A 20,153-nucleotide genomic window follows, 5' to 3' on the forward strand; every position below is an offset into this window, starting at 1 on the left:
TAATAAAAAATAATAATCAAAGCACTTTTTCCTCCCCCATGCATTTGCCGTTTTCATTTTATTTAGCTATTTGATATATTTGGGTCATGATTGATAGCTGCTATTAAAGCTGAGCCCTCCAAGGCTACAGCACCAATCCACAGTCACACAGTCTGGTTATCTGGTTATCACATCTGAGCATCAGTTCATGGTCAGTTTTTGGTTAATGTTGATAACATATTACCAGTGCAGTTATCTCCTATACACGTCCTGCGGTACCTACCAAACCAGGCCTGCTGATCGCCCTGAACTTCGATGGCCAGGCCAAAGTCAGCCAACTTCACTGCAGCGTTCTTACACTTGCTTGCCAGGAGCAGGTTTTCTGGCTGAAGTGGGAAGAGAAGGGCAGACGATGACCAAACACAGATGAATAAACTATGGAAAAACTGAACGGAGAAAGGTTCTGAGCTGGGCGAAGAACTTGAGGTAGACAGGTAAGCATGCAAATCGTACCGACACCATATTCAGCACACATACATTAACACCGCACGGCACATATACACACAAGCCATGATACTAATTGATCGGCATGCGAGGAAACACAAAAGCCCAACAATTTGAACGTTTTCCCACATTTCAGCACAGTTCAATCCAGTGATTGTGCAGAGCTCCTTTTTTTTTTTCCTGGCCTCATGCGTTGAGGGTCTATAGGCTCCATCTCTGTGGCCCAGATAATGCAGCCAGCCTCATTATTCCCTGTCAGAGGAGGGCTCTAATAATGGGCTGCTATCCCCACTGGCCCCAGCTCATTCTCACGTCCTCTCACTACTTCTCACACTATCGCACTTTATCATTGCCTCTGCAAGCGCGACTTGCAATGTTAGGAGGGCTCATAAAGCACTCTGCTGGGAAAAATTACAGCAAAGTATGAAACATTTAGTGTCAACAATGGTATCTGAGCTAGTCGGCCTAGCTAACGAGATTACAGACATATTACACACCTATGAGCCAGTATACCTCCGTGAAGTTTTGGCTATCTAAGTAACAGAGTAATTTGTGTGAAAACGACATGACTTCATTATTCTAAACTCGTCCCTGAACCAGATTCCTGAGTATCATTACATAGAAACCAAATACTGCAAATAAATTTAGACAACATATCTGAAATGGAGTGATAATTTCAGTTTTTTTTTTGAGTGTGGATCATGTCCGATCATATGGCAACATACCAACAGGGGGCGATAAAAAAATTTAGGAAGGAGACATTGGCGATATTTTTATGCATTGACTGATGAAAACAAATAGATAATAATACAATTTTGGATTCTGCTAAGTTGTGTAAGAAAAGTAAACGTTTGGAAATGGGCTAAAGTTGAAAAAACTAAAAGCTTTTAAATGTCTGATTTCGGTAATTATTACATATAGTTCTACAAAAAAAACAAATCTGCTCTTATGAAATATAATTTTTTTTAGACTTATAAGTCAAATCAAGAAACTCAGACATAAAATGCACGAACATATTCAATAGAATTACACTGAATGAAAAGTAATTGGAACAAGTATGAAATAAAGTTCATTCATCTGAGCTCATCACTCCCAAAAACAGACAGAATCACCATCTGCTTGTGACCATGAGCTTGTCTTCATCACTGAAAACACAGAGAGGATGTAACTACATTTCTTTAATTGGGAGATTATTTTAAGATGTGTTCAAGGTACTGAAGCTATAATGACAAGTTTTGACTCAAAGTGTTTATCCTTGAAAGAAAGCGCACTGCTGGCTGCAGGACTGAAATGGTTTTTGCATGTTTCACATCACACAAGCAAAAATCTTTTTACTAAAAGCGACAGTATTTGTCAGTGATTTTCTTGACCGTTACAGTGTGTTGCTCTGTTTTTAAAAAAAAAAAAAAAAACTCATTTAGGTTTCTCATCTATGCTGCCGTTTTGAGTTTTCAATGCATTTAATGAAGCTGTTGTTGAATTACCACCTGATAAAAAGCAACACTATTAAACCCACAAGTGCTTTTAGCCCGGCGTACTGTATTATTGCGGAGGCTAGGTGTTGCATAACATACATCACAACAGCTGTTAGGAATACCAATACACATTGCGAACTGAACCAGATTATAAAAATGCTATCGTCCCAAGTAAAGTAATACCTTCTTTTTCACCCAATTATCCAGAGTAGTTAATTCCTGAAACTGCACCGTGGCGCAGAATGAGGACTTTTATCTGAGCCTCAGCATGTGTCTTTGCATCTTCTGCCATCCTTCCTCTCTTCTCTGCCCTCTCAGCTAAAATGTTAGTCGTCTAAAAGGATACCGCGTATTTAAAGCACAGATACTTTTAAGTATACAGCTTAGTAAAAGAGAAGGAAATGAGCAGGCCTCGAGTCATCCCGTTCTCCGAGCTCTGCCACTTGGTCGGGCTTTACTCTTTTGTGAATGTTGGAGTTAGATCTTGCCAGCACAGCAGCAGTAAGATAATCTGTGAAAAATTATTGTGGGTGGAATTTATGCGGGAGCATTTTCCTTTCTTCTAACGAAAAAAAAAGAAAAAAAAGAAAAGAAAAGGTGAATTAACACATTGCGAGACACTCTGGGCCACACGTTCACGACATAACAGCAGCAATCGTCATTGCCGTTTGACATAGTCACACCATTATTCTTTCTTCCATTTTTTCTGGCACTACCTGCTTCTGCACACTCACAGCTGAGCATACTGATGAATAGATACTGGCTTGGTTGAGGAGGGACCGTGCACAGATGACAGGAAAAGCTGTGTTCAAGAGCAGGTCAGGAGTGGGTGTTTTTTAATGGCATGAATCCCCGCTTTCTCTTTCCTTTTTTTTTTTTTGTAGAACACTGTTAGGTGCATGATACATTTTAAGGGTTTATTTAACCTAATTATTTTTAGGGAGAAAGAAATGTGGACTTGGCTTGTATCAATATAAAAAGAAATGTACATTTGCTTAAAGCTTTGTGATCACTAAGTTCAAAAACAAACTTTAAATAGAAACCCAATTAAAGGTTCAGGAAACAAAGCTTGCGATGAAAGTTGCAGTCAAGTTTCTTCAGTTACCTTTTTTTAGATGGTTTCAATTGCACAAATTGGTGTGCCAATCATAAGGTGAGCTGTACCCAGGCACATTTGTGCTAAATCAGTAGGAAAGCTCAATTGTGTTTTCCTCTATTGTTGTGAGAGTTCAGGTTTATTTTTGATTATAATTTTTACTTGCTTTTTGTGCTTCTGGTTTCTACCCTGTGGCCAACTGGCATGAAATAATGAGGTCTGTCAATTTTTTTAAATGTTTCATTTGCTAAAACCTATTGGGAATTAATCATAATAAATATTTTCTTTCATAATTAAATATTCTTAATTTTTAATTTGCAGACCATGATTGCGGACTTGAAAAGATTTATCGGTTAGGGATTGGTTGAAAGACTGAGTACAAACCATATACAGCGCTCCGATTATCCACTATCAACACATAAATGCACATGTTAGAACCGTCAGATCATTGCGACGTGGCATTATAGTTGACTTTTAATCAAACATACATTTTGTTTTCATACACCAACTATGTCTAGGGTTGAAGAGTTTGTCGAGTTCTGGTTTCATCCGTCCTAGATTTGCATGTGGATAGATATCTAATCTGAAAAGCAGTACATATTCAATTCCTAAGCTCTACATAGCATCTGCCATACAGTCTGTGCACGGAGGCTGTTATGTTTTGGCACACACTGAAGACTGTATCCTGTGTTGTCGTCTCATTTACCACATCCCAATTCCTAATTCGAGGGATCTTGTCACTCGGCATGTCCTCAGTCATCATACTATGACCTATTGCATGAATCGCTCTCCATTGCTTGGGTGTGAAGCCACATGGGCGTGTCAGCTAAATAAAGAAATAGCCACAACAGTTTGGACAAACACAACACGCTGGAATGCCGGGACTGACATTTGCATAGAGAGAGGACCGCTTGACAAAGTGCATCATGCAAAAGCGAGATGCGACACACAGGCATGCTCATACAGAAACACACCAGGAACATATGGCAGCAAAAGGACTCAAAACAGTTAGGCTTCTGCATTTTAACCCGCCGATTCACACGCAAGTGGTTTGTAGGAAGGAACATAGTGGTCAAGCACATTGAGAGCAGTAATCAACATTGGTTCAAAAATGAACTACTCCACAAAAAACTGGGTCTAGGGCTCCAGATCTGAAAAGAAATGCAGTATTGGGCAGTCAGCCAACATCTCACAACTTCGCAAGTTAATCAATGACCCTTTACCAAAAATGAGCCGACACATTTGAGTCATTAACTGATCTATAAAGGCAATCTAAACCACACAGTCAATAGTTTACATCTCTCTCTGTCTACCAAACGAACCTGAGATCACATTAAGTTGACTCTTGGGCCATCTCAGATGGAAACATCAATAAGAATGGGCAAGCTGTGCAATAACAAAATCCTGATTTAAATAGATTACAGAGTGGAGGCAATGGTCAGTGGGAGAGTGGTGTTTACCCAACGGCAAGGTCACTGCAGAAAGCTGGAGGCTGTGCACAGCAGAGCAAAATCTACAAACTGTTATAGGTCTGACTTGGGCTTTCTAACAGCACAACTTATTTAGGCCTGAGTTGAGTTGCACAGTGAGTTAGTGATACAAAAAAAAAGGAAATTTATTTCAGAGGTTAAAAGGAAAACTCTCGATGATTCCTGTGGCCTTTGCAAGTGACATTACATCCACAAACATCACAGACGATTTGTCATGAACTAATCAGACATACACAGACTACACGAATAACACGCCCACAAACCCTCCCCCCTTTACACAAACATATAAGTCGCAAGGTACAGCGCGGTAATCCCCCCCCCATCACTTACCTTCAGGTCCCGGTGCACCACGCCCATTTGATGGCAGTGAAGCACCGCCTCCAGGATCTGCTGGATGCAATGACTGCATGCAAACACCAAGGAGGGAGGGGGGGGAGGGGTGGGAGGGGGCGCATGTTAGTCTTAGCAGCGCTACAATCCCGTGCACAGGCCAAGGGGGGAGGTGGGGAAGGAGGGGAGGAGGGAAGGGAAGGTGGTGGACTGTATGAGGAGCAGAACAGGTGTTGAGAGGGCTCTTCTGTTGCAGGCATCAATTTTAATAGCTTTGGTTGACCCACAGCTAAGCTCACATTCAGGATTTACAGTTTATTAAATAACATGTATGTATTCAATCCTTAAAATACTGGTTAGCGGAGCAGCCCAAGGGGAGGAGGTACAGTAAACACATTGGGCTCTGAGTGTAGGGTTAAAGGTTGGCTGGGTTTAGATAAAAATGATTGAGGGTTGGATATATGACACTAAACTAAGGTTCAATCTGCTCTGCTTTGTTATCAGTCTGTTATTTTTTGACTGAGACCTTCCGCATTATTAGTTTAGGGACGTAATGCTAAGATGTTAAAATTTTTATATACTAAACCCCAAGTGAAACTAATGCATAGTTGTAATGCTAGGTTGTTGATAGCAAAGCAATCTTTCCTGAAATGGCATGGAAAAGGAAGATATTGTGTATAATTCCAAATATGAGCTATTTCATATTATAGCTAAAACAGAGCAGCACTCAATTAATACTTTACTAGTGTGAGCAAGTGCTAGGCTTACTCTAATTAGATAGTATTTTTTTTGACTAATACATTTTAGGAATTTGAGTGATAAATAAATAAATAACTGGTGGAACAACCCATGGCTGGGCTGGACTGTTTCAACCCACCAGTGTTCCATTATATGGGTTTTTCTGGGTTCTAGAGTTGTTATTGTGATACATAATTTACCAAGGGTTTCAGTATTTTCTTCCAAACATGAAACTACAGAACAAATCAAGACCAGCATGTTCATCCGTACTGGGATTCTCACTGGAAAGTGGTTTGAAATGGCTTCAGTGGGGGTGATGGCACACTCTCCAGCACAGCAGATATCACCAGTGACCTTCATAAGTGAAGTTTCTGGGGGCTGGCGGTAGCGGTGGGTTTCACTCAGTTGGCCTGGAGGAGCATAACTATTATTGCTCTGCAACAGAAGACTCCTTTGAGGCAATCTGCAACTGATTTAGTTTTTTGTTTCCTGCCATCGGGTTTATATCCTTTATAAACTAATATAACAGCAGACAAACTTTAAGGAACACAACTGGATTTCTCGATGCACCACCTCCCTCTGCGCTGGAGCCAGCAGGCTTTGGGGATGATGAAAGAGGGGTGTGAAGACATAGCTGGCCAGTGGAGGGGGCACAGAAAGCATAGATAAAGGAGGTAAGGGAAGGAGTGAGTCATTGTGCAATTAATAACATTAAAAAGATGTGTCTGGGACTGATGCCATTGCTACTGCAAGTCTAGCCAGTCTCTGCTGACAAGAGTTGTCATTCTGATGTCAGTAAGCCGGCGGACGCTAAAAATAAAATTCCAAAAGCCAAAAACTGAGCAAGGGACACTGAGGGGGGTGAAAGAGTCGGGAGTGTATGCAGGGACAAGATGACATGTCTCGGGGAGGGGATGAATATACAGATACAAGTACAAGTGACCAGAGTCGTGTTGTCTGGGTCCAACTGTGAAGGTCTGAACTAACAGAGCTGCATAAACAGACTTAAACACACAAGTATTGTATAGTAGTGGTATACAAATATTAATGTGTTGTTTTGCGCAGAAAAAAACTAAAGAAAAAAAATGTGCAAATGTGCTTCCTGTGCACTGACAACTTGATTTTCTTTTTTTTTAATAGTGCTTTTAAGTTGATTGTGGAAGTTAAGATGTTACAATGCGATATTTACAACAAATCTGTGAGCAAATTTAATGAGAACAAGTTACGCTGTTCTAACAATTCACTTTGCAAAATGTACACAATGTTTAAATGCACACGAGTGTTTACTCCAAGCGCAACTTAACGCTACAATATGTAACATCTTAACCCACAGCATTCATGAATAAACTGTAATAATTCTATCATGTAATCTGTATTATGCTGCATCAATTAACATTAGCAAGCTAACCAAGTAATCCATTCATTCTTGTAATTAATTTTTAGGACACGGTGGTGCAGCCAGAGAAGAAACATGTGCATCTACTGCTAAATAAACTAGATGAACTCAAGAGTGCTGTAAGCTTGGCAGTAACTCGGCTGATTGAGATCATACATATTTGCACTTTGATTGAACTTGTATGTGCTAACATGTTAAGAGTCTTGGAAAAATAGACAAAAAAAAAAAAGAAAGAAAGAAAGCTGCATGACCATAAAGAAACTGCAGTTGCTTTGGTGTAATTGGCAGGTCATGAGTGGACCCCGAGAAAAGGTGTGGTCTAATAAAGGAGCATTTAGGTTAGAGAGTGCTGGTGAAAAGCTATAGGATCGTGATAGTCATGACTCTTTTTATTAGCAGAGCAGTGATAGGAAACCATGTTTGTTGGCTTCTGGTAAAGTAGCACACATGCTGGATTGTATCAAGGGTCAAACTCACACTTGGGAATTTTGTAGAAGTTTAAAAATTCCACAGAATTTTTAAGGTGTTATGGGAAGTGTCGCGGTTGGTTTCAAATGTTTGCTCAGTCACCTTTACACATTGCGCCTCAGAAACCACAGCCACATGGAATATTTTTCGTGCAGCATTTAACATTGCATTATTCATGTGGCCTAAAATCCCCATCGTCTGGAAAGGGGGGGGGGGGGGGGGGGGGGTTAAAAACCTTGCAACCTTGGATTTGCAAATGTTAACTGATGGTTTACGCCGGAACTTTTCAAGCCTCTATCAAGTCTTCTAAATTGAATCCTGCATATCCTTTGTCTCATACCAAGTATGAGTTTTGGTGAATTGCCATAAACAAGAGCATAGATGGAAAATATTATTGTTCATGGCTGTTGAGTTCACGGAGCTCTAAAAATGTGAAATATCTACTGAGTATTTATGTGTATTCTGCAACTGTCATGTCTATTTGACTAATGATTTTGCACACATTTGTCTCTTTTTTGCTGACAATATATTCAGCTCTAGAAATGTGTGTTTTTCATAATGTAACTATTCCCTTTACTCTCAAGTATTAAAAAAAATTATCCATGGAAAAGGCACCTCCCTGACCCTGAACCACTGTTTTATGAAAAAAAAAAGAAAAAAGGTGCTTTTAATACGACATAAAATACGAGCAGTTCGTATATCGAGGATAAGAATTAAAGTGGCCATAAACTAGCTGCTTGGCAGTGAAAAAATGCAATAAAGTACAAGTCTGACCAATTTGCAAGAAGCTATGCAATGAGAGGAAAAAGAAAGTGAGGGATAAAATGAAAGAGAAAGCGAGAGGGAGAACGAGAAGGATGGACTGGCATGCCTGTAAAGTTCATAGCTATAAATCAAGAGCTCTGTATCTGGTCTCTAAAGGTCTCCCAATGAATAGAAATACTGCACAGGTCACATCCAAAGTGATCACCAAAAGACAACACGAGGACGAGGCTGGAAATGTGTCAGTAAGCCTCTATGAAATGTAAATGTTCTCCTGCACCTTTCATTCATACGTGTGCCTGGTTTGCGTAGCAGCTCGCTGCGCACGTGCGAGCATGTAACAGGCTACAAGTTATATTTGATTTCAGCTCTGCTGCGAAGGAACAAGTTACCCCACTTTGCTTTATCCTTCAAAAGAGAAACTGGATAATTAGGTCGGCAGATCGCTGCAACAAGCGCACCATGGGACTTAAAGCACTCCGCTCTGGTTTTTCACGGCATGTGACTAAGAAAGGGGTGTCTAGATAGGTCTACAAGGTATTTTCCACAAACCGATAAAATGTATGTCTTATTTTATGATTTAAATTAGCTTGGGTGGTGAAACACTGAACGTGGGGTTAGTTCTGAAAGCATCTAAATGTTGGTATGAACAAAAACACCTCCTGTCATCAATGTCTTCATAGAGGTGTGGATACGACACACTTTTTTAAATATTAACATCATCCAATTAAATATTTTAATCATGAAGCGTTGCTATAGTGCTAAAATATATCAAGTTTTTTATTCTTTGCACACAAATATGGTAAGACAAGACAAATAATGCATTGGCAACACTTCAAAGATCTTCACAATTAAAAAAAAAAATCCTGTGTTTCTCAATGTGTTAGCCTTTTGTCTGCCTCTCTTTCTTGAGCAGTCTCCTCGTCGGCCCACAAAGCCCTGCTTAGTTTAGCGTGTAGCATTTAGTGGTAAATCAAACCAGGCTCCATCAGAGGAAGTGGGCTGAAAAAAACACAAACACAAACCCAAGACTCTTTTTTTTTTGCCAGAAAAGTCACTACTCACTGATTACTCATTGGGTTTTATGCAGTTCCTTGAAAGGCTTTACACAATGAGTCAATAGTGAAAAACCAAATGTTCTGTAGTGGCTTTAATCTGGAATAACTCAGGCTTATAGATTTTTAGAAAAAAGGGTAACAGTTGAAAGTGTTGGTTTTGCTTAATCTCATGTAAAATGCAGCAGATGTCAGGTTCAAAATAATCATCCTACTATAAAATGTTTGGATACACAATTCTGAGGTCCTGTAAGCACAACAATATAGTAAATACTATTATGTGCAAACTTTTCTTCACACAGCCAAGACTAACACGTTTTGTGCAACTAATCATCGGAAACTAATGTCTTTATAAGGAAAATAAGAGTTGTTCCTCATTTTGGCCACAGGGTGGCAGTACTGTGGACTATCATCACCATTTTCTTTCAGAGAAGTAGACAGTATTAGCGCAACAAACTGACAGAGATAAGTTGAAAACATTAAAAAACACGTTTGATTTTTTTGTAAAATGATGCACGGCTGCAAAACATGATCTCACAATAAGTAAATATGTGGATGATCCCAAGTGTGCAGTTTGTCAGCTTGTGCAAGGAAGGTTTTTTTTTTGTTGCATCAAACCATACAATGCAAGTCTATGCGATTTCCTTGCAATTTATTTCTGACCAGTTATAAGAGCGACCTGCTGATTTTGTGAAAAAAAAAAGTGGGATCTTCTGGAAGTGTTTTGGCTTCCAACACTCGGCTCTTATGCCCCACTGGCACATAACTTTCCTGACAGTGCTACAATTTATTTCAATTTCTTGCCAGACTCAAACACTTTCACATATTATGTAGTGAAGGCCTCAGGAAGCTCTTCAACTCTAGGATTGATAGAACCTCCTACACAAGAACAAAGTTTAAACCTATGAGGTTGAAAAAAGACAAGCTTTGACTTTACTATCTAATTTAATCTGGATTATGATTTACTTGTGGTGGCTTTTTGTTTCATCCAAAATAGCAATCTACATAATTAAAGATTCATTAATGTGATCATCACATTAAAACACAGTTTCAGAGAGGATCCACAGCCTGCCAAGACCTCGAATGAAAACCTTCACTTAGAATCTGTAGAGTCCTCGATAAAGATATCCTTGCTATTCGCTGCTGTCCTGAAAATACCGAGATCAATACAAGAACAATAAACAACTCGAAGACTGAGAGAATTGAGTAGGAGTAAGTCCACAAAAAGAATCAATGGGGAAAAAAAACAAACAATAAATGTAGAATGGGGTGGGTTTTTTTTAACTCGGCTTTTTGAGAGAACCTGATGGCGGTGTGTGTGTGCATGTGTAAACACTGGATATTTATCACACCGGCTAAAAGTTGTGTGCCTACTGCAGTTGATGGCACACACAGTGGCAGCAGCTCATTCATCTATTGATCGGGCTGTCAGTCAGTGCAACAGGAGCTTTTTGTTATGTAGCTGTTTTTGTAGAAATGATTGAAAAGAGGGAGCAGGTAAAAGGGGAGGAGATGGGAGAAAGGGGGCGGTGAGGAGGGGGCGGTGAGGCAAGCCAGGGTCCTCTGATAACAACAACAACAACAACAAAAACACAAAATACAATACAATAAGAAAGCAAAAGAAAACCTAGAGAGTATACCAAGACACAAGTCGGACAGGCGGACGTCAGACCAACAACGGACAAGAGCGACACGAAGAGACGAGATCGAGGAGGAAGGAAGGAGGGGAGGAGAGGAGGCAGGCAAAAGGTTCAGGGGGAAGGAAGGAGGGAGGTTAGGGAAAGTGAGGGATGCAGATGCTCCTCTAACACATACTAACCTTCAGGTCCCTGTGCACTATGTCATGTTGGTGAATGTGATGGACACTTTCTAGAATCTGATGGATACAGTGACTGTGAAGACAAAACAGAGAGAGGGGGGGAGGTGGAGGACGGGGGGGATGACAGATAAACAAGAGTGACGGTCAGGGGAGGGATCCAACAAGATGAGGATTAACGATGAGGAGAAAGTGAGAGGGGAGAAGAGAGGAGGTGGACAGGTTGAGAAGAAAATAGAGGAGGAGGAGGAGGATTGATGTCGGAAGGGGAGAGGGATGAGTGGGTGGATGCAGGTGAAGGAGACAAAACATTTTGCTTTTTCTTTTTAACATGATGAGAGACAAGAGTAGCCACAGCAGAACAACAAAAGTCATAACACTGACGGAGAGGAGAGGAGAGGAGAGGAGAGGAGAGGAGAGGAGAGGAGAGGAGAGGAGAGGAGAGGAGAGGAGAGGAGAGGAGGAAGAACCAAAAGGAAAAAACTGACAGATTGCGAAAACAAAGAGAGGATAAGGACCTTTTACAGAGAGGTGGGTTCATTTCAGGTTATTTTTTCTATCCGTAAAAGAAGGGTGGAAAAAAACACAGCTGTGTTTTTGCGCACAAAACAACGAAACACATGAAAATACCTAACACTGTGTTGTGTGTGTGCGTGTGTGCACAGGCTCGGTGCAATGAGAGAGGGTAATGTGCAGAATATGTGACTAATAGCAGGCGCAAGGAGACACGGGCAGCCTGCAGGATCCACTCCCACGCAGTGTCTAGTGAGTGGGAAGATGGAGAGAGAGAGAGTGAGAGAGATACACTCTGTGTGTGTGTGTGTGTGTGTGTGTGTGTGTGTGTGTGTGTGTGTGTGTGTGTGTGTGTGTGTGTGTGTGTGTGTGTGTGTGTGTGTGTGTGTGTGTGTGTGTCCATACCCAAACATACATGACCCTGGTTGAACGTCATGTTTTTTTTTAACAAAAAAGACTAAAATATGGAAGAGCCGAGCAATAACAAATCTGGTGGCACCTTTTGGAATGTCCCCATTGCATTGTGGGTATTTTCAGCACCACCTTACCAGGAAACATTCCTAAATCAAACGTTTTGGTTCATTTTCCCGGACTGGCAACATTATGGTAGACAATGCAGTAAAAGTGAAACCGTTGTAAGGTAAACTTTAAACTCTTTTGTCTTATCTACACAAGATCATTCTGATTAACGTTTTGTGTTATACTTTCTTCCTCATCAGATGAAAGAACAAAACCCCTAATTCACAAACTTCAAATGATATTAATCACTATTGTCATTAATGTTTTACTTAGTTGAAGATCCTTCTTGAACGTCAAATACACCTGCAGCTATCACTGCTTCTCGTCTCATTAATGGGGCGTTCAGGAGCAACTGGGAAGTTGAATATTTCCCACTCCCAGAGTACAAAATGCATCTGAATACTTTCAAAAAGGAAACTTACCATTGGCCTTTTGGAGAGCTTCCAGAATTGTGTCAGTCAACATGGCAGCAGTGGTTTTAAAGTTGAGAAATGTACTCGCTCTGTGCAAAGATAACTGACTTTGTTCTTAGGTTTGAAACTCGCCATGTGTATAACAAATGCTAGATCTTGTAACAGATTTAAGAAAAACTGCAAATGTGACAACAAATGTTACTTTCAGGGCTTTATCTAATCCCACTCTAAGTCTGTGTAATGTGAAAGCACCAATAAAGCGAAGCCCAGCTGCATGAAAAGTTGTGTAGTACTTTAGTCCTGTTAGATATATTTAGCAACTCTCTCAAATGAATGGACAGTGATTTAAAAGATGAAAGCTCAGACCAACCAAGACTAAACATAACTGGTTTAGTGACACCGGTTTTCACAGGTTGAAAGTTTCAGGGTTTGTCTCGATGACTCCCCCAAAGACTGTTGTTGACCTCACCTTGTAGCACAAACACTGTCAGAGATTATGTTGACTACACCATAAAATCACGAACAAAAAGAGCCGGTCCACCATGATCTAGGAATGCTGCTTTGGTGCCGTCAGCTTTAAACACCATGCCGGATGGCATAATCACTGATTCATGTGAAACTCAAGGAAACAACCACTGTCCGCCCCTCAAGCCTAATCATAAAAATGTATGAATGATTCACTGTTCACTGCATAACGAATGGCTGAGTAAACAGAGGAAAGACAGCTATATTTAGTTATTACCCAACATATAGCGAAGGCCAAACAGTAACACAGCACAAAAGCATATGTGGGCAGGCAGGACTGGAAGAATCCTTTGAGTGGGTCGTACAGTTAACAACAGGCACCGTAATGCTGCTGTTTCGCCTGATCTTGTGCTTTTTATAAAACATTTAGAAGACAACAGCTATGAACTAGTCACAGGTGATCTAGATACTGGTAAAAATAGTGACTGAAACCATTTCTAAAGGTGATGATTATTAAAGCCATGTGCGATTATCAAGCTTGGGATTAAAAAGTGAGAGTGAATAGTGTGACACATCGGCCAAGGTCAGCAGATCACAAAAGACATTTCTTCCTATTAAGAATGACTTCTGTATTGAGTTTTCAAGGTAACTCAGTTGTGATATTGTGACTTCCTGTACTGAAAAAAAACAAACATCGAATTAAATGCCCTTCAGCGTTTCTATTTGTCATCCATTTAACTGTAAAAATGTCTCTTGTATTTTGATTGTGTCTGAAGAAATTCAAAGAAATATCTTGCTGTGGCAAACTGTCAAAAAAATCAAAAGTGACTGAAATTTTGATACTATCACACCTCAATGTGTTCATTTATTACATAGGTTTAGTTTTATTAATTCTTAATAATTGACAGTAAAGTTATATTAAGTTACCTCAAGGTATACCAAGTTAACTAAATCAAGTGAAGAGTTTCAGTGAATACATTCAAGTTATTAAAATTGTGATAAATTTCTATTTATTAAGGTAAAATGTCAACAGAAATGAGAGCTGCCTGATTACAGAAATTAAGAAACACATTTCCTACATGTATACCAGTCTTGCATACTACATATACATACTTTCATCAATCGTGCTCTTGAGGATGCATAACCTTCCATTTACCAGCTTCACACAGGATTGGAAAACATACCCGCATCTTGTTATTGTTCGTCTTTTTCTACAAGAATGTGACGTCTCACAATAAAACAATCGTGTCATTCTGAGGAGCGCCCTGTCTTTTGGCTTCTGTTTGGGGGAAAAATGTTGCCGTTGTCACACTGGCCAAAAAAATGTGGCTTGCTCAGCACTATGAGGTACAACGACCCACTGTTCTCAGCAGGAAGCTAAAGTGTTTGCAGGGAGAAATATCAAGACTCGGCGCCCGTCCGCACACCAGGGGGCCGCTCCTTCGCTCTTCACTCAGATAGCTGTAGTATGCTTACAGTAATAAAGAAGAAAGCACGTCAAAGTGCTCTTTGTAATGCAATATTACCTTCTGAAAAAGCATCTGAGAGGTTCAATATCTTGTATTCAGAGATATAAATATGACAGAACAAACAAGATATTCTAATGAAATATTTCCCCAAGGAAACTAAAGTCTGAGCCATCACTGACGTCAAGATTAATCTAATTTGGCCCAATCGTGTATCGTGAAGAGGAAACCTCATTGGTCTACCTTTGCTTTTTGGATTTCCATGTGATTCTTGAATCACAGTGAAGTGCAGCCTACCAGGAAATACCTGGGACATTATCTACCACTGCTACCATCCCAGCATCTACTTGTTCTTTTACTTCAAATCAACTCAGATCCTTAAAGACCCCACACGATGACAAACACATTTCACTCCTTTGTCTATGGTGCCTACACGCATGATTGCTTACTTATCTTTTAATCTGTGACAAATAACTGTCAAAAATGATTATTGAAGTATTTCCACATCGAATTCGATGTTTGTCTCTTCCTGAGAAACAATCTTAAATCCCTGATGATTCATCCTGCACTCCAGGGCGTTTAACCAATTCTGCATCCAAAACCAGAAATGGAAACGCAGCTTCACATCTGGTGGAATGAGCAACTGAAAACGTCAATCTAATCTGGAATCCGTCCTCTCTTGTTTGAGCTGTACTTTTGTTTCTTTTTTCTTTTAAATCAGAAGCACTTAAATGTAAGCAAATTAAAACATCAGTCATCATCAGGTCATTTCACGGAGCTATTCAATGTGTCTGCAGATTTAAAGAACTGATTGTTCCCTTGCTGTCTAATCCATCTCCAAGGCTGCCAGGTCAGCAAAAATATCTTCTTACCTTTGATTCTGAACCTTTTTCCAAGAAATATTTAACATCCAACGTCTGGTAGTTCATTAATATTACTGTTTCTATGTCATAAATATATGGCCCATTAGTGGATTTTGTTTGTAGTTGTGTGATCATATATTGAAAATCCTGAAGGCCAATGTAATGATTAGTATTAAAAGTGAGACGCTCTATTTCTTTCCTTTCTGGTAGTTTTCATGTTTTCTCGATAACATAAATGATCTATGAGTTATGGTCGTGAGAAGTATGCAGGCCAAGTCCATTCAGTGAGGCTGGGATCGCAATAAAAGGGTTAAAGTTTTTCTCACAAAACAGCCTAATAAATGAAAGGCACTCCTTGCTCCTACTCCCTCATGAGGACAGATTCCTTGATGTGGTTTTGGGTATAATTTACTCCCAAACTGTACACATAGTGGCCCCGATCCAATCAAACATCACCGAAGAGAGACTCAGATTCGTCTGACGGAGGGCGACAAGGTGTGCTGCTGCACAGTTCGGGGTCTGTGCGAGAGTGGGACTAATTATCGGAGCTAATTAAAGTCCCACTTCTTGCTGGTCTCAGAGGGAGCGGGGACAGAGGTGGGCGGGGGGGGAGGACTGGCCTGGATGGGAGGCATTCAGAGGGGAGGAGAGAGAGAAATGAGTGCGTCTGCATTTGTGTGTGTGTGTGTGTGTGTGTGTGTGTGTGTGTGTGTGTGTGTGTGTGTGTGTGTGCATTACGATGATGAGTGTACTGTAAGGGTGACACGGTGGGTGGGACAGACGGAAGTCATCAGGTGTTTGCACTGCAGAACGCCGACACAGACGATAAACAACTGAGCAACAAGCCAGATTGACTAAATTATCCATCAAGTTTAATCATTGTTAAGAGGTAAAACCAAGAGACAAACAGCACTTCGTCATCACGTGCAGGGATTGCTTGCGTACTGCTAGATATGCAGATTTGACAACTCGATAGACAAAGAACGTTTCTACACTATCAGGCACAGCAAAGTGTAAAATGCATTATCATAAACACATTTTTATGAAAAAGCCACTTAAATAAAAGATGAGTCTGTGTCTGTGCATCAGTTTATGTGAGTGAAGCATCAGTGTAAGAAAAATGTTATTTAATCCTGCAATTCCACTTTAATTACCATTGTATCTTATACTAAAACCAGCACATAGGAAATGTTGTTACTTTGGTCTTTGTTGGAATCATGTTTCTATCGTTAAATCTATTATTTGCAATGCTGCATAATGTGGAAAAAGTCATTCATCACAGCGGACACCTGTATAGTAACTGAAAATCTTTAGCTGCTTTGGATCATTCTCACTAAAGGGCGAGTTTTCTATGGATTTTGACATTTCATACAGGTTTTTAAAGCTGATAATTGAAGTTGAAGTTGTGAAGAATGCACCTAAAATTGGTGCATTCCTAAAATATCAATAATACATGGGCAAAAATGATAATTATTTAAACGTATTAAGGATTTCCCTTCTAACACACCCATTTTATGACATTATTCTCTGTGTGTATTTTTACAGAGTTGTTATGTTTGACAACTAATGAGAGCCCACAGCAGGATGTGACCTTTCAGTCATGAGTGATAAATGTCCCTCTCAGCCGCCTGTTGTTGTTGCCATCATTCAAACTAAACCAACATTTTGTTGACCTATACCTGTAGACAACAACAATACAACTGTAACGGCAATCTAATCCTGTCCCGGAGGTAATTGGGCACTCGATGAAAAATAAAAGTATCAGTGTACAAAAGAGGCTTTATCGGGCTTCTCTTCACCTTTGATTGCGCTCAATGCTAATACGGCTGCACAGATTTCATTGTTGGCTCAAACAACAGCTGAGCTCGCACTCGTGTACAGTCATGACTGCACTTTTATAATATCTTGTCGCACACTACGGGTACGATTGCCACCAGAGCTGGGCATCAATCAACTTTATTGGGCTTTCTGTGACACATTGTTCTGCCAGTTCACTAAAAAAGCTTCGATATGTAGAAGTCTTTCTCTACATAGAGACAGAGTCGAACCGTTTTGAGTTTTCAGGAGCTCCGAGAAACGTTGTCGTGTAAACGGACAACCAAAATGCAATGAAAGTTTTCAGTTTGTTTAAACAATCTTTTAGCAAAGCGCAGCATACAAGTGAGTCTCATCTGCATAGAAGTGTGTTTCTGTAACTTTACAAAAGTACACACTTGTATTAACTTTATGTAAAATATCCACTATCGTAGATGAACTTTTAAAAACGTTAAACTTTCAAATGTTTGCCTTTTTTGGGGGGCAATTTTGAGGATTCCAGGTCTCACAAACACATAAGACACAAGATCAAAGTGTCAGAGACTAATATTATGAATATAGGACATTAGTCGGAGACAGTATTCATAAAACATTTGATTGATTTTAAATGCTTTACAAATAAAAATATTTCAAATCAGTGATTTTAAATGTTTTATGTTTCACTAAAATCAGTACTGATCCAAGCAATAGATGCAGAAATAAAAGATTTGCAGGAGTATCAGATCTAGACACTCAAGAAGAGAAGGGGTTAAAATGGTTCATGAGGACATAACAGAAATATTCATCCTCATGATCACATCAGAGTCCTCGATCCAAAACTAGAAAATCTCATTTTTCAGTTACGAAAATGAAAAGTGCAAGACCTTCATTCACGAGCCGTTGCTAAACTCCAAAAACAGTTTGCTTCAAGTCAAAAAGCTCTAGCGTGGAGAGAACCGCTTACTGCGATCTGCTCCACTCGCAGACTATTCACTTTTGCTTCTAATGTCCCTGAATGGACTTAACACCCACGTCTCAACTGTCAATGTTCAAGTATCTCTCTCACTCCTCTCTCGGACTATTGTCTGTCCTCCCTGCTGCTACACGACTTCCTCTTCCGCCATTGGTTAAAAAGTGAACGGTGTGTGTCGATGAGTCAGCGGGAGAGGTGGGCGAGCGACGCAAAACAGCTTCAGTTGTGGTGAGGACAAAACGATGCCGATTCAAATTATATCGAGGAAGAAAATAAAGAGTGAGGGGTCAAACGTGCACCTATATGCATATAATGGTACCATGCAGTATGGGCGAGGTGCCCATATATGGTCACTTCGACCATATACGGTCATTTTGACTATTTACAGTCACTTCCAGCTTTTTCTCATTACTTTAAAACTGGCGGTATACATAAATTTTATGATTAAAATAAGAAAAGCATTTTGTGGTGCACTTTTTTTTTTTTAACCTCATTTTTGCACTTTCTAAAATATTTTTAATACATTGAGTTGTCTTTTTTTGGCACCGACTACAAAAAGTCACATATATATGGCTCAAAATATTAAGCAGCAACACCTGAGCATTGATGTTATCCCATATCTAAATATTTCATTGAGTGCACTATATGGGGTTTGATTGATTTTGATTGATTGAAATTCTTTATTTCATTCAAATGTAAAAAAAATAAAACTAAATAAAAGGGTTAAAAGTACCAGATTGACTGCACAATGTTTCCTGGGGTTCATCTTCTCTGCTCACTGTTTTTTTTGCTGCCACGCAGAGAAAAGCAAAAATGCCATCTGAATACAAAACATCTCAACTTTTTTTTTTTTTTGTGCAAAGTGTTTCTCATTGTGCCAGGTTTTTACAAATAGACAATTTAGTGGGTACGTTTTTAGCAGTTTCACAAGCTGTGCTGATTTTTTCACATCAGTCACATTTCTCAAATCCTCGCAGACACCATCACTTCGATCACGGCTGTTCGTCCTGTGCCATCGTGACGACTAAAGTATTGTGGAATTAATGTGTTGACGAAAGGAGAAGGAAATAACGGGGACAGTGGGATTATTTAGGAGTGAGAATAAGAAGAGCAAAGAATAACATACACAAAATCTTCGGTTGGTTATAAAGGCATAGCTCTTTTCACTCCAGTTACGTTTTTTCATTTAAAATCTTTTCATTTATAGGCTGCATCCGTTGTGATTCATTTCCATTACACTAATGACACATTCAGCAACAGAGTAATAGTTTAGCCCCCCAGTTATTTTTTTTTTTAATCAAGATTTCTTTAAAAAAACAAAACAAATAATAATTATTGGGGGAAAAAATAATAAATCCCTCTGACTAACTGATTATCTCCTGCTTCTGCGCTCACAGAGAAGCTCTCCAGTGGCCAGTGGTTTTCAAAAAACACTAACTGCTTGCAATCATATAAGTCAATCCAACAGTACTTTTAGATCTTCACTTCTGTAGTAAGAACAAGAAATTGTCTTTGTGTGATTCTCTATGTGTAAGTTTGTACGACTTATAAACATTTAGTTGGCGAAACAACAGAAAATGAATAAAAACATTAAATTTCTGATATCTTTGTGATCCCAAAATACAAAATAGTCCAACTAGATGAAATAACTTGCTATTCCTATAAATGGAACATCGCTGGAATAAAATAACAAAAGGCTTAGTTTAAATAATTCAGAATTATGTATAAAGAAGTGAGTTTTGAATCCCTGAGGATGTTATGTGATCTTATAAAGCCTCAGCAGCTCTGTTTTCTACATTGATGCTCTTCAAAAAGTTGACAGTTCTCTCTGACACGAGTTTAAATGTTTGACAGGCTGTGATTGTTTCATTATGATTTCATTCACTTAAAGAAAACTGCTGATTGAAAGAAAATTCCCTCTGTGGATAAATAAAGATGTTGAAAATGAAGCTGAATGAGAATCTCAATTAAATGTTGCTGGTTTTCATTCATGTTGTGGAAATGATTCGGTAAACTTGTAAAATTCTAAATGCAATAC

General features: G+C 39.5%; 1 protein-coding gene across 3 annotated transcripts in view; it reads right to left on the reverse strand.

The window, feature by feature from the left end:
* camk2b1 (calcium/calmodulin-dependent protein kinase (CaM kinase) II beta 1) overlaps positions 1–20,153 on the reverse strand; it is a 79,465-nt gene that overhangs the window by 37,783 nt on the left and 21,529 nt on the right. For all 3 annotated transcript variants that reach the window (XM_080466663.1, XM_080466661.1, XM_080466662.1), the window contains exons 6-7: positions 11,113–11,185; positions 263–365 (exon numbers count right to left, since the gene is read on the reverse strand). In XM_080466663.1, the coding sequence (XP_080322789.1) occupies positions 263–365; positions 11,113–11,185 (176 nt within the window). The remainder of the gene's footprint in view (positions 1–262; positions 366–11,112; positions 11,186–20,153) is intronic.

The sequence above is a fragment of the Lipophrys pholis genome (assembly GCF_963383615.2).
Source record: "Lipophrys pholis genome assembly, chromosome: 7".
Lineage (NCBI taxonomy): Eukaryota > Metazoa > Chordata > Actinopteri > Blenniiformes > Blenniidae > Lipophrys > Lipophrys pholis.